At 40.4% G+C, this 14,271-nt stretch overlaps 1 protein-coding gene across 8 annotated transcripts in view; it reads right to left on the bottom strand.

Moving 5' to 3' along the window:
- Positions 1-14,271, bottom strand: part of ABCA1 (ATP-binding cassette A1) — a 101,010-nt gene that overhangs the window by 73,234 nt on the left and 13,505 nt on the right. For 7 of the 8 annotated variants that reach the window (XM_088125163.1, XM_088124926.1, XM_022296536.2 and 4 more), the window contains exon 5: positions 9,544-9,766. In XM_088125163.1, the coding sequence (XP_087981289.1) occupies positions 9,544-9,766 (223 nt within the window). Of the gene's footprint in view, positions 1-9,543; positions 9,767-14,227; positions 14,246-14,271 lie in introns of those variants that run through there. The other variant, XM_088125103.1, reaches the window with a different exon arrangement.

Genomic DNA, 14,271 nt, shown 5'->3' with positions numbered 1-14,271 from the left:
TGAAATAAATATTTCATTGATAGTATGAAATATACAAAAGGCCACATGGGCAATTACAAGAGAGCTTTCCAACTTGTAATAAGATCATTAGAGAATAGCTACTAAAAATTGGGTAGAAACATTTGCACCATCCGAGAGCTAATGTTATGACCCTATCAAAAAATAAATCAAAAGGGAGAGCCTTGTCATTGAAAACTCTGTTGTTCCTTTCTGTAGAGACTAAGGTTGGAAAGAATCCAATGTTGTGTATTCTCATTATTAAAGTCTATATATATAGACAAATATACAAGGTTGACCTAATCCTATAAGGAGAAGCTAAAGGACAAATTAATATTAATACAAGAATATAAAATATACTAATATATACTCTAACACTCCCCCTCAAGTTGGTGCATATATGTTAATCATGCCCAACTTGTTAGACAAATAATCTATTCGTGCTCCATTCAACTTGTGTTCTGTGATTTTTGATATCATTGGGATCACCTCAGAAGTTACGATTGATTTCTTCTCAGCCATAACAAACAAACAAACTTATTTGAACAAAACGACAGAACCAGACCAAACCAAATCTGAAGGAGAAAAGGGAATCGAACCAAACCAATTGAATAGAGCCAAGTGAACCAAACCAATTGAATTCAAACAAACGAACCGAACCAAAACCGGTATAAATCAATCAAACCGAACCGGAATGTGACGAACCAGACCGAATCAAACTCGAACCGGATGAACCGAACCGGATGGACTGGACCGCTTGAACCGGATCAAGTGTTTTCTGAAACTAGAAACCCTAAGTGCTACCCCACGACAACCAGAGGGGCGAAGGCGATTGGCGGTGAGGGAAGCTCACGGCGACTGGCGGCGACGAAGGTGCGAAGGACGGCAAGACGAAACCCACGAATAGCAATTGGAAAACAGCAGCGACGGCGGTGGTCGGCGGCGGCGGCGGTGGTGGCAGCGTCGGTAGTAGTGAGTTGAGTTGGATAGCAATAAACAAAACCCTAAGGGACAAAACCCTAATGGGCACAAAACCCTTATGGGCACAAAACTTTAATGGGCACAAAACCCTAATGGGCACAAAACCTAGAGCTCTGATACCATGTAGAGACTAAGGTTGAAAAGAATTCAATGTTGTGTATTCTCATTATTAAAGTCTATATATATAGACAAATATACAAGGTTGACCTAATCCTATAAGGAGAAGGTAAATGACAAATTAATATTAATACAAGAATATAAAATATACTAATATATACTCTAACACTTTCCAACCAAAGACTCCAAAAGAAGGCCCGAGCAAACTGTATCCATAGAGTCAGTTTTCTTCTCTTAAATGGGTGCCCCACCAATATCTGGTCAAGAAAGATAGGATTTGTGTGTAGGGGAGTTTCCCATCCAAAAGCTACGAGTAGTTGGCTCCAAAATTGATAAGCGAAATCACATTGTGTGAATAGGTGACCCTGTGTTTCTGTAGCTTTAAAACATATAAGGCAACAGTTTGGGGATAGGGTGATGTGGGGGAGCTTTTTCTGTAGTCTGTCATGGCTATTGATCGCCCCATGACTAAGTTCCCAGCAGAAGAACTTGACTTTCCTTGGGCATCTCCCATGCCAAATTCGAGGGAATAGAGTGGAGGCAGTGAGATCATTGTTGGTGGTGAGAATGCGATAGGCAGATTTTGTAGAAAAAGATCTGTTGGTTTCCAAAGGCCATGCCCATTGGTCATTAAGGGAGGTAAGTGTGGTTGAGTCTAGTATATGAGAGAGTGCTAACAAATCAGAGAGCTCATCGTCTTTTAATGGTCTGCGGAAGTTGTAATCCCAGGAGGCTGTGGTGTGTGACCAAAGCTCGGAAATAGTGGCTTCTTTGTTGGTCGAAATAGCATAGAGATTGGGATAGAGGCTGTCCAGAGTCCCTTGTGATAGCCATGTATCGTGCCAAAAACTGAGAGCGCTTCTTTCACCCACTTCGCAAATGGCATATGTCCTGACAATTCTGATTTGCTTAGTAATTCCCGTCCATGGCCCCTTAAAACGATTTCTGCGAGTGGATGGCCAGGTAACAGAGAGTGAGCCATTGTATTTGGCTGCTATGAGTCTCCTCCATAGGTGGTTTGGCTCTGTAATGAATCTCCAAATCCATTTAGATAATAAAGCTCGGTTCCTATGGTTGATGTTACCAACGCCAAGGCCTCCTTCGTGTAGCGGTAGTTGGGTGCAGGTCCAATTAATAAGATGGGGCTTGCCATTTGAGTTTGATCCCTCCCACAAGAAATCTCTGAATATTTTACTAAGACGATCCGCAGCCTTTCCAGGTAGCTTGAAAAGGGAGAGGTAATAGATAGGGAGGTTTGTAAGGATTGATTGTAAGATAGTAAATCTGCCTCCTTTGGAAATGAAAAGGTTTTTACATCTACTTAGCCGATGCTGGAGTTTTTCAATTAAAGGGAGCCAGAAGCCTTCCTTTCTATGGTTCCCATTTAGGGGGAGTGCCAAATAAGTGCTTGGCCATGTCCCAGATGTGCAGCCCCACTCTATAGCAATCTGATTTGTTATTTTTGGATTAATAGCCACTCCAAAAACGCTGGACTCTTTGTAGTTGATGTTGAGACCCGAGGCAAGCTCAAAATATTTGATGGTTTTGTGGAGAGATTTGATGGTGGTAGGATTCATCTTAGAAAATAAGAGTGTGTCATCTGCAAAAAGATGGTTAATAGAATCCAATCCACATCTAGAGACATAACCTGATATGGAAGCCATTTTGTTCGCCGTGGAGGAGCAAACGGCTAAGGACGTCCGTGATCAAGATAAAGAGGAAAGGTGACAGCGGATCCCCTTGCCTTAATCCTCTTGTGGCTGTGATTTTGGCTCTTGGTTTTCCGTTGATGATAATGGAGAAACTAGTGGTAGAAATGCAAGCTCGGATCCATTTCCTCCATCTCACTCCAAAGCCTTTGTGGTGGAGAATCATGTCTAGAAAATCCCAGTCTACCATGTCAAAAGCCTTTTCAAGGTCGAGTTGAAAGACCCAACCTTCTTTTCTCACCTTCCAATCGTCAATAATTTCATTGGCTATAAGAGAGGAGTCAAGGATATGTCTACCTTCTACAAATGCGGACTGGTGGGCTGTAATCGTTTGGGGCAGCAGGTTTTTTAGCCTCTCAGATAGGACACGGGCAATGATTTTGTATGCACAAGGAATGAGGCTGATAGGGCGATAGTCATGGACTGTTTTTGCATCTTTTCGCTTAGGGATAAGGCAAATATAGGTCTCGTTTAATGCTGCATTGAAGATTCCATTTTGGAAAAAATCTTGGAACATTGCCAAAATATCGGATTTGATAATGTTCCATGACTTTTTGAAAAATTCTGCAGTGAAACCATCCGGCCCAGGGGCTTTGTCCTTTCCAAGACAGCAGACTGCTTTGTAGATCTCTTCTTCCGTGAAAGGGAGCTCCAGCCTTGTAGAGTTGTCTGTAGTGATGGGATCCCATGGGAGATTGGTAGGGCAACTTCTCTGTCCAGCTTTCCTAGTGTAGAGGGATGAGTAGAAATCAATGAATTCCTTTTCAATATCCCCAATTTGTGTGAGGCTATTACCTTTCCAAGAGATTAGTTCAGTAATGGTGCTTCGTCTTCTTTTGTTAGCTAGGAAACGGTGGAAGAATTTAGTATTTTCATCCCCCTCATGTAGCCATTTTAGCTTGCATTTCTGCCTCCAGAAAATCTCTTCTTTAGCAGCAAGAGAGAGTAATTCCTCGCGAATAGTCAGGCGCTCCCGAACCTTGTCAGGGGATAGGGTGCGGGTTCCTTCCAAATCATCCAGTGTGGATAAGGACTGGATGAGCTTGTCCTTTTGAGAGTGTATGCAACCGAAGTGTTCTTTGTTCCACACCTTCAGGGCTAGCTTCAATGCTTTGAGCTTCATCATCAAGCCATGGCCAGGCCAACCATGGATGGGGTTTCTATTCCACCAAGACTCTAGGAAAGGCTTGAAGGAACTGTGGGCAAGCCACATATTCTCGAATCTGAAGGGTGTTGGGCCCCAATTGTTTTGTCCAAATTCCAGGAGGATGGGGAAATGATCGGATGTGGTTCTGTCCAGTCTCTTAGCAGTTGGCATCCCAAGTTTGTCCGTGCACCCTTTAGCCAATAGGAAGCGATCAATTAAGGAGTGTGATTGGTTCTGGGACCACGTGAGCTTGTCGTTGCTGAGGGGAATATCAATGAGACCAGATCCATCAATGAAGGAGTTGAAAGTCTGCATACTTTTGGTGAGGGGGCGGCCACTGGATTTTTCCCAAGACCATCTGGTGACGTTAAAGTCCCCAGCTAATATCCAAAGATCCTCACAAAGGTCAGAAAAATCTTTGAGCTCCTGCCAAAAATGATGGCGGTGCTCAGAGGTGGATGGACCATAGATTCCTGTGATCCAGAAAGAGAAACCGTCAGCTAAGATAAAGTTTAGGGAAAGGGAAAAAACACCTTCAATAATCTCCCTTGTTGTAAAGACAGCGTCGTTCCAAAGGATAAGTATCCCACCAGCCGTACCCACAGCGCCAAGAGTCGCCCAATTTATCCCATGGGAACTCCAAAGGGATTTCACAATGGGGGTCGATAATAGCCATCTTTGTTTCTTGTAGGATCACCACACTAGGATTAATGCGGGAGATAGTTTGCTTGATGAAGGCCCTCTTCTTCCATGAGCCCAGACCCCTCACATTCCAAGAGATGATCTTCATATGGCACGGGATGGTCCCCCCTTTAAAAGCTTTCGTTTATCATAGTTGATGGAAGAGGTTAGGCAGGCAGATTCTACCTGTGGGATGGCCATGATGCATAAACCCGACTCGTGTAGGTAGCTGGCCAAGTAACGTTGGAGATAGCTTGGAGAGAAGAGGTTTTTGGCCAGGTTTTTGTCAGTAAAGACAGGGCTGTCATAGGTGTCTGCCATTGTGGGTAGTGCGGCAGTGTCAGTGGCCATGGGGGTGAAGATGGTTGTTTGGGTGGGTTGGCGATGGATAGGGTGTTGGATGGTGAGTTGGGTTGTGTAGGGGTAGAAATGTGAAGGGGGGCTGCCTCGGTAATCGGTAAATCACCAAAAAGAATGGTGGGGATAATGGGTGTGGATGGGCTATTGCAGATAGCCAAAAGTGGCTATCATCGAGGCGCGGACTCGAAAAATAGTCAACCTCATCAAGGTCATCAATGAAAGGGCTGCTAGGTATGGGGCTAGGTTTCCTTCTTCGCAGGAGAGAGATGGGTTGGGTTTTATCCCTATTAGTCACGTGATTTCTTTTGACATGATTGGGGGATGGCTTCTACACCAATGCTTTGGGAAGCGGTTCATAGGGAGGGAGGGTAGCAGTGACTTTTTCCTTCCCTTTAATCGAGGTTGGGGATGCTTTTGATGGGTCAACATCCTCTGTCAGTGGTTTAGATGGGGCAGGTGTGACAGGCTTCTCGAGAGAGAACTCTCCGGCTGGTGTACTGGTGGTTCCGGTGAGTGGAAATTCCGACCAGTGCTGTGTGATTGTATCTCGAAAAATTTGTAGTTTTTCCCCGATTTCCGCGAGCTCTGATCAAGTTCCGGTCAGTAAAAAAGGGGTCAATGTGTACAGTGAGGGCATCCTCTTGAGTAAGGAGTGTTGGGAGTTCAAGGAGAAAACCCGCATCATTTTCTTTTACTTTTATCTTCAGCTCCATCAGGTTTCTAAGGCTAGAGGATTGCTTAGAAACTTCTATGAAGCCGCCACATTTGTCCCCAATGAATGGGATGACGGTTTCGTTCCAAAGGTGTAGAGGGAGGTCTCTAATGGTGATCCAACCGCCATAGGATGGAACTTGACGATTTGAGTTAATGTTGTGGGTACTCCATGTGATGAAACGGAGTTTGTATAGACCAACAGATTGCCAATCAGGGGAAGAAGTGAGGGATGTTGCTTGTTCTAAATCTTCACAACGGAGGAGGGCTTTGTCGGCATGAATGGGGCTGATGGAGCAATAGCCACTGATAGATGCTTGTAAAGCCCACAAGATGGAGTGCCAATCAGCATGGAAGGAGTGTCGCTGCACTATGATCCATCTACTCCAATCAAATATCTCAGGGAATAGAGTTGACCTTGTTGGTGAATCTGTGGTAAGAGGGTTGGTCTTGGGCAGTATGGGTGGTTTAGTTTTTTGTATGGGGGGATGTGGTTTTGGAGGTGCAGGGTCAGTGACGATACTAGGTGGCATTGGTATTCTTTCAACAGTTGGGTAATTGTTGATAAGGTTGTGGAAGGTCTTCCAACCACCTTTCTCCGCACCAGATGGTATCATAAGCTTGTTCGAACCTCCGTTGCAATCAAGCTTGTTTATCTCTAGCCATTACCCCTTTTTGTTGCTCAGCTTCTCTATCCACAACGTGTAGTCATTGCTGTGATGTTCCCTGAAGAATTTGAAGGTGAGTGGGGAGTCAATGAGGTGGTTTGTGGCGGTGTTGAGCCAATGGATGGAGTTCCAAGTAAGTGAAAGGGAGTAGGTGGTGTCTTTTCCAATCTCAGATAAACGAGCACGACTGCCTCTGAAGTGCTCATCAACCTTGATAGAAAAGGATTTGTGTTCAATCTTGATTCTGCGGGGAGGATAGTTCCAAGGGATCATGATGATTGGTTGGTCGGGGGGAGAGGGTGTGGGGGTTAGGAGGTGAAAGAACCATCGGGAACGGCGGTGGGGCGGCGGTGGAGGGTGGGTGGGTAGCGGTGGGGTGGGAAGGGAGGAGAGAGCATTTTTTCCTGGGGCTTTTTTCAGGACTCTTGGCAATCTTATTCGGTGTCTTTGTAGTGACAGGCCAAAGCAATGGGATTTAGCTCTTGCACAAGCTGAATTTGCTTTTAACCACATGTAAAATAGAACAGGAAAGTCCCCCTTTGAAGTGGTTTACACTAATTTACCTCGATTAATCGTGGATCTAGCTAACATACCTCTTTCTATTGATGTTAGTGTTGAAGCAGAGCAGATGACCGAGAGGATCAGTCAGCTGCATAAAGAGGTTTGAGACCATATTGACACTGCCAATTCCAAATACAAAGAGCAAGCGGATACTAAAAACGAGTACAGGAGTTCAAAGAAGGAGATCTAGTCATGATACACGTAACGAAGGGACGACTACCAGCTGGGGCTGCTCACAAACTTCAAAAGAAGAAATTTGGTCCTTATGTAGCATTAAGGAAGTATGGACCGAATGCCTACAAAATACAACCACCTACCGATTTCAACATTATCCCTATCTTCAATGTATCGGACATCTATCCATATGAAGCACCAGATTCTTTTTCTTTAGCATCCTAACTCGTGGTCGAGTTTTTTTTAGGAGGAGGGCAGTTGATGTAGTTAACAAATAGTTAACTTTGTGTTAGTTAGTTGTTAGTTAGTTGTATTTGTAAGTTAGGTTGTTCCCCTTCCGTTGCGTGGCTTCCTCTATAAATAAGGAGCCATTTGTACCTTTTAGCATCATCTAATACAATTCAGTTTTCTCTCAAAATCGATTACACCACTATGCCAAAAAAAGAAAATTACAGTGAAGTGTTGGTCCCTGTGGCAGTTTTCTAATAATAAGGTCCTCAATTTTAGTAACAACATTCCTCGTACATTTCCCTTTTTTATATAGAAAGAGAATTTTTCATTGAAATAGTGAAAAGTTACAAAGGATTGTAACTGCTGCAGACCTTAGGAAAAGCGGTTGGTTAGCTTTTTGGGATAGGGTGAAGGACAGCTTATCAAGGGAGAACTCGAGAAGAAAGTTTCAAGGGAGAAGAATGCATCAAATTCTAATCTGGATTCTCTTGAACAGCCGCTTGAATACAGTGGATATCCTCCAACAGAAGCTTTCTCATTTTCAGCTTTTATCTTCAATTTGTTTCCTCTGTTTTGCAGATTCTTTTTTTCTTCTTTATTTTTGGATAAGAGACGATATATTCCAGTATAACAAAAAGGAAGGACAACTTAAGGGCGGAGGGTCGAAATCACCCTGCTCCGAAAACTAGACAATGGCAGCCTTACAATTTCTAACCATCAAGAGTAGGCTATAATTATAAAAGAATTTTTGTGGTTTATAGACCACTCTGAAGTAATATGCTATACATTGCTACAAAAATCATCCTTTAAGGACTTCTTATCTTCAAAAAGCCTATTATTCCTCTCTCCAAATAAGCCATAAAACCACCCTCAGCGCACAATACGAATACCAAAATCACATCTTTTTTGGTTGTTCCTTCTCCTTGAAGTGCTGGTTCCGTTTCTTTAAAAGATTTCGGATTCCTTGGGTCTTCTCGAACGACTACAAGAGTAATGTTATGAATCTCTTGGTTGGGCCGCCTCTACCTCCAAGAGCTCATTTATTATGGTCCAATGGAATTAAAGCTATTATTTCAGAATTATGGTTGGAATGTAATAGGTAACCATAGAATCTTTCAAAACAAGTTTTGCAGCTCTTCATTTGGTTTGACATGGCTTCTCAAAAGCTTTGCAATGGTGTTCTCTTTCTAATACCTTTTCGGACTATAATTCCCTTGATATCTGCTTAAACTGGGAAGCTTTCATTTTTTATGCTTAGACTCTTTAAGTGTTTCGGTTTGGCCTTTGTATTTGGGCGGTTTCGATTTTTTTTTTTCAAGTTTCTTCTTTGTATTTTCTTTATTTTTTCTCTTCCTTTTACTTGCATTGAAAATTCTCGTTTCTTGTCCAAAAAAAAAATAATAAATAATAAAAAGAATATTCTCCCTATTACAATTCTTGAAGATGATTTCAATTGTTGATGATCGGAAACTTTTTTTTTTTTTAACAAGAAACAAACTTTTCATTAAAAATATGAAAAGGAAGAGAAGTGTTCAAGGATACAAGCTTCCCAAAGGAAACGTAAAGAAAAGAAAAAAGTAACCACCAAGAGGCAGAGAATCAAAGACAGAGACCAGCAACTACAAGATATCGAAGAACACCAGATAAACTAAAGCCAAAGAAAGCACAAAAACTGAAGAACAAAGAGCCAGAGAATCGGAAACTAATATTGTATGATGCTAAATCACCACTAAACCCAAAAATTTAAACCGATGGGTTATGGTAAATTTAATATTTTGTATATACCTTAACACTCCACCTCAGCTTGAAAATTTACGCAAGACCCAACAATTTATAACCAATATTAAATGGGGAGAAAGTGACATTAGAGGGTTTCGAACATAGTCCTCCTCTTGCTTTGACACTATGTTAAATCACTACTGAAGTCAAAAGTTTAGATTGATGAGTTAAAGTGAATTTAGTCTTTTATAGATACCTTAAAATATAATTTATAGTTTTGTCTTCCTTTAGTAGGATCACTTTCCAACTTCTCCTTGCACAAATTATAAACGAAACTAATTTCTTATCCCAAAAAAAGTAATGCGTCCAAATAATATTGAGAATGTATAAGCTAAATACTAAATTCAATTGAAAAATGTTGTTATTTGTAGTAAGCAGCATATTAACTGAGAAATGAAATGGTACCAAGGGATCCACAGAATCATACTGTTAAAAATCCACTGAAGCTATACTGCATAGTTGGTATATTAGTTACACCCAGTTCCAAGTCATTGAGATAAGGACCATTTGTGTCCATGATGGATCTAACATCAGGAAATCCTGAGAAAGCCCAAGTATGGTTGAGACGAATGCTATAATCAAATAACTTGGGACCTTGCTCATGGAATACCACGGCTCCTTTAATTTTGGGATATGAACAGTTCAAGTTCCTGAATAAAGAATGAAATGGTTTGATTATATTTCACAGAGCATGTAACCCTTAAAGGCAATCATAAACAGAAATCAAAGAAACCTTCATATCAATCATCATTTTCTATATGAACTGCCTATGAGAAGTGCTTATTATATAAGTATGTTTCTTGTTCAAAAAAAAAAATTATTATAGAAGTATGCATGGAAGTATCTCCTACAAAGGGAACACATTTCAACGAGTTCAAACTATCTTACTACTTAAATCAAAATCAAGTGAGGATACAGAAGAAGGTAATTTCTAATATTAACTTTGTCAATTTCTTTGGGTGGGGACATGATGTGGAAGGTCAAGATATGTTAACACCAGGCTTCACACACGTCTTCTCAATGACATTTGATGACAAAGAAGGTATCAATTCGTCCTTCCCCATCCATCTTGAGTTCTGCCTCACCTTGAGTACAGCAATGTATAAGATTGTGGTGCTAGATTTTTTTTTTAATGAGAAACAACGCCTTCATTGAGAATAATGAAAAGAGATACAAAAAGAACAAAGAACCAAAGAGAGCCTACAAAAAGGGCCTTCAAAAAACACAGTGAGAGAGGAAGTCCTCTAAAGAAAAGGACTCCAATCCAAAAAAAATGAGACCTAACGGATAATTACAAAAAGCCTTAGAAATCGAGTCTCATAACGAAGTATTATATCTAATAAGATCCCAGACATCATCCATAGATTTATCTACCCTCTAAACAATCAATGATTCCTTTCCAGCAAAATACCTCATAAAGAAGCCAGAAAACAGGCTTGCCACAAAAAGCGCCCCCTATCACGAAATGGAGGATATAACATGTTGGATTTATCAATATTTGTGTAAATATTAGGTGTCAATATTAGTTGTCAATATTAGTTGTCAATATTTAGTCTTTATTGTTGATATTCAGTCTTTATGGTGTTTATTACTTTCCTTGTTTGCAGTAGGTCATTCTCCTATATAAGAAGGCCTAAGTTACATGTTTGAATCATGGAGTATATTTTTTACTCTCTCAAATTAACATGGTATCAAAGCTTAGGAAGTAAACCCTAACTCTCAAAACCCTAGCCATCATCAAAAATACCAAACCCTAATTTTAAAACCCTAGCCGTCAATCAAAACCCTAGCTGTCAATCAAAATCCTAGCCGGCATCCATTCCTCCTTCCGACAAGTCTACCTCCGATGAACTCCCCACGGCAACGCAACTGTTGCCGTCGATCCGTCGTCCTCACCGTCGATCTGCACCGGTGATATCCGCACAGATCCGCCGCTACTCCCATCCGCGACGCAACCTGTAGTTCGCTGGTCTCCGTCATCCGCACAGATCCACCGCGCCGTGACCCCTCATCAGTCGACCTCCGCGTCCCTTCGTCTGGTATTCGCGATCGCCCATCTTTGCCTGGCGCACATCCTCGCCGTCTTCGATCCGCCAGCACTCTTGTCAGTCGCCATCTTCTGCTCACAGTCAACCTCTTCTGCTCGCAGATCTCACCGCCGCCTCTGTAATCCCTGTCAATCCTGTCCGTCGGAGATTTCTAAGTATTGCATTGTTCAGGGCTTTGGTTCAAATTGGCTCGAGTTGGTTCATCTGCCATAACTTATTCTGACTTGGTTCGACCTGGTTATGGTTATCTCCTTTCTAATATCAATTTGTGGCCTGATTTGATTTGGTTAATTACTATCTGGTGGTGTGATTCTGTTGTCAGTTTTTGTTCAGGCAAAGTTGTTCAGGACAAGTTGTTTATTTAAAATGGTCCAAATCTCAACTGACAATGGTAGAGAAACGTTTGGTGATAGTCGTGGTGACTCAAGTATAGAGCAAATTCATCAAATCCTAAAATTGCTATCCTCCAATTTACCTTCTAATAACTCATGTGTATCTTTGACACAAACAGGTATTTATTCTAAGACTTTCTCGTGTAGTAACTCATCTCCATGGATTATAGATTCTGGAGCTTCTGATCATATGACAAGTTCTTGTAATCTCTTTGAATCATACCTTCCTTCATATTCCAATGAAAAAGTTGGAATTGCAGATGGTAGTTTTTCTTCGAACCATTAAATTGACTGAGACAATTTCGTTACAGTCTTTCCTTCATGTTCCAAAATTAGCATGTAATCTTTTATTTGTCAACCAACTTTCTAAAGATTCTAACTGTCGTGTTACTTTCTTTGAATCCCATTGTATTTTTCAGGATCAGAACTCGGAGATGATAATTGGCCGCGGTAGGATGATTGATGGTCTCTACTACTTTGATGAAGGTACCTTTAGTAATAAAATAACTCAGGGTCTTAGTAGTATTAGTTCTCTTTCTGTTAGGGAACAAATTATGCTTTGGCATCGTAGACTAGGACATCCCAGTTTCTTCTATTTAAAATATCTGTTTCCAAAGTTATTTAAGGGAATTGATTGTTCATCTTTTAATTGTGAAAGTTGTTTTTTAGCAAAAAATCATCGCTCCACATATTTTCCAAAACCTTATAAAGCTTCCAAACCATTTTACTCAATTCACAGTGATGTTTGGGGTCCTTCTAAAATCAGTACTCTTAGTGGAAGAAGATGGTTTATTACTTTCATTGACGATCATACTCGCCTGTCGCGTTTATTTAATGTCAAAAAAATCTGAGGTGAAAGACATTTTCAAAAACTTTTATGAGATGATTGAAACTCAATATCAAACAAAAATTTGTATTTTACATTCTGATAATGGAACTGAGTATTTTAATGAGTTTTTGGGAAATTTTTTGAAAGAAAAAGGTATGGTTCATCAGTCTACTTGTCGGGATACTCCTCAACAAAATGGGATTGCTGAAAGAAAAAATAGGCATTTACTTGAAGTAGCACGTGCTATAACGTTTTCTATGCATGTTCCAAAATATTTATGGGGGGAAGCGATTCTCACAACAACCTACCTAATAAATAGGATGCCTACTAAAGTTTTAAATTTCAAAACTCCCATTGAGTCATTTAAAAATATTTTTCCAACATCCCAATATTCTGACCTACCTCTCAAAGTTTTTGGGTGTACTATTTATGTTCACACACCTAGTCATTTCAGGTCGAAACTTGACCCTTGCGCTATTAAATGTGTTTTCTTAGGCTATGCTTCAGGTCAAAAAGGTTACAAATGTTTTGATCCTCAGACAAAAAAAAATTTTGTGAGTATGGACGTGTCTTTCTTAGAAAATCAACCATATTTTACCCAAAATTCTCTTCCGGGGGAGAAAATGAATTTGGAAGATAATTTTTGGGATATTTCTGTTCCCCTTCCTAGTCCTACCTGTTTGGATTTTACTAGTCCTTCGATGCCAACCATAGAAACTGTCCAATCAGGGGGAGAAATACTACAAAACGATTTTGTGAATCCTAGTTCTGAGTTAAAGTTTTATACTAGAAGGAAATTCAATCAGAGGAACCAAGATCAATCTTCACAAAGCCAATCTGAAACTCCGAGAAATGAAACTGAACCGTCTGATAATCCTCCCTCTTCAACATTGTCTGGTAATCCCTCTTCTTCAAATTTTCAAAATAATTCACATGTTGTCTCTGACCTTGATGTTCCCATAGCCATTAGAAAAGGTGTTCGAAGTTGTACCAAATATCCTATTTCGAACTACATTTCATATGAAAAACTATCAAATAGTCATAAGGCCTTCACATCTAGGATAACTAATTTGTTTGTTCCAAGGAATATACATGAAGCTTTAGAAAATCCAAATTGGAAACTAGCTGTCATGGAGGAGATGAATGCTCTAAAGCAAAACAGTACTTGGGAGATAGTAGAATTGCCAAAGGATAAGAAACCAGTGGGATGTAAATGGGTGTTTACCGTAAAATGTAATGCAGATGGTAGCATCGAGAGATACAAGGCTAGATTGGTAGCTAAAGGCTTCACACAAACCTACGGGATAGATTATCAGGAAACGTTTGCTCCTGTTGCAAAAATTAACTCTATTAGAGTTCTTTTGTCTCTTGCAGTTAATTCAAATTGGCCTCTCCACCAGCTTGATGTGAAAAATGCTTTTCTCAATGGCAACCTTGAGGAAGAAGTTTTTATGGATTTGCCACCAGGTTTTGAAAAATAACTCGATTGGAATAAAATCTGCAGATTAAAGAAATCTCTCTATGGCCTCAAACAGTCTCCTAGAGCTTGGTTCGAACGATTTGGAAAAGTCATATCGAGTTATGGATTTCTCCAGAGTCAAGCTGACCATACTATATTTTATAAACACTCTAAGAATAATAAAATCTCAATTCTGATTGTCTATGTAGATGATATTATTCTCACTGGTGATGATGAAGCAGGACTAGCTGGTCTTAAGAAAAATCTGGCAAGTGAGTTTCAAATCAAGGACCTGGGAACATTAAAATATTTTCTAGGAATGGAATTCGCAAGATCGAAGAAAGGTATATTCGTTAATCAAAGAAAATATGTTCTTGACTTACTTGGAGAAACAGGATTGCTTGGTTGCAGGATCGCAGAAACTCCT

This window comes from Momordica charantia (genome assembly GCF_013281855.1).
Source record: "Momordica charantia cultivar OHB3-1 chromosome 1 unlocalized genomic scaffold, Mcharantia_2.0 BLBB01000001.1, whole genome shotgun sequence".
NCBI classification, from domain to species: domain Eukaryota; kingdom Viridiplantae; phylum Streptophyta; class Magnoliopsida; order Cucurbitales; family Cucurbitaceae; genus Momordica; species Momordica charantia.
This window is presented reverse-complemented; position numbering and strand designations above follow the sequence as displayed.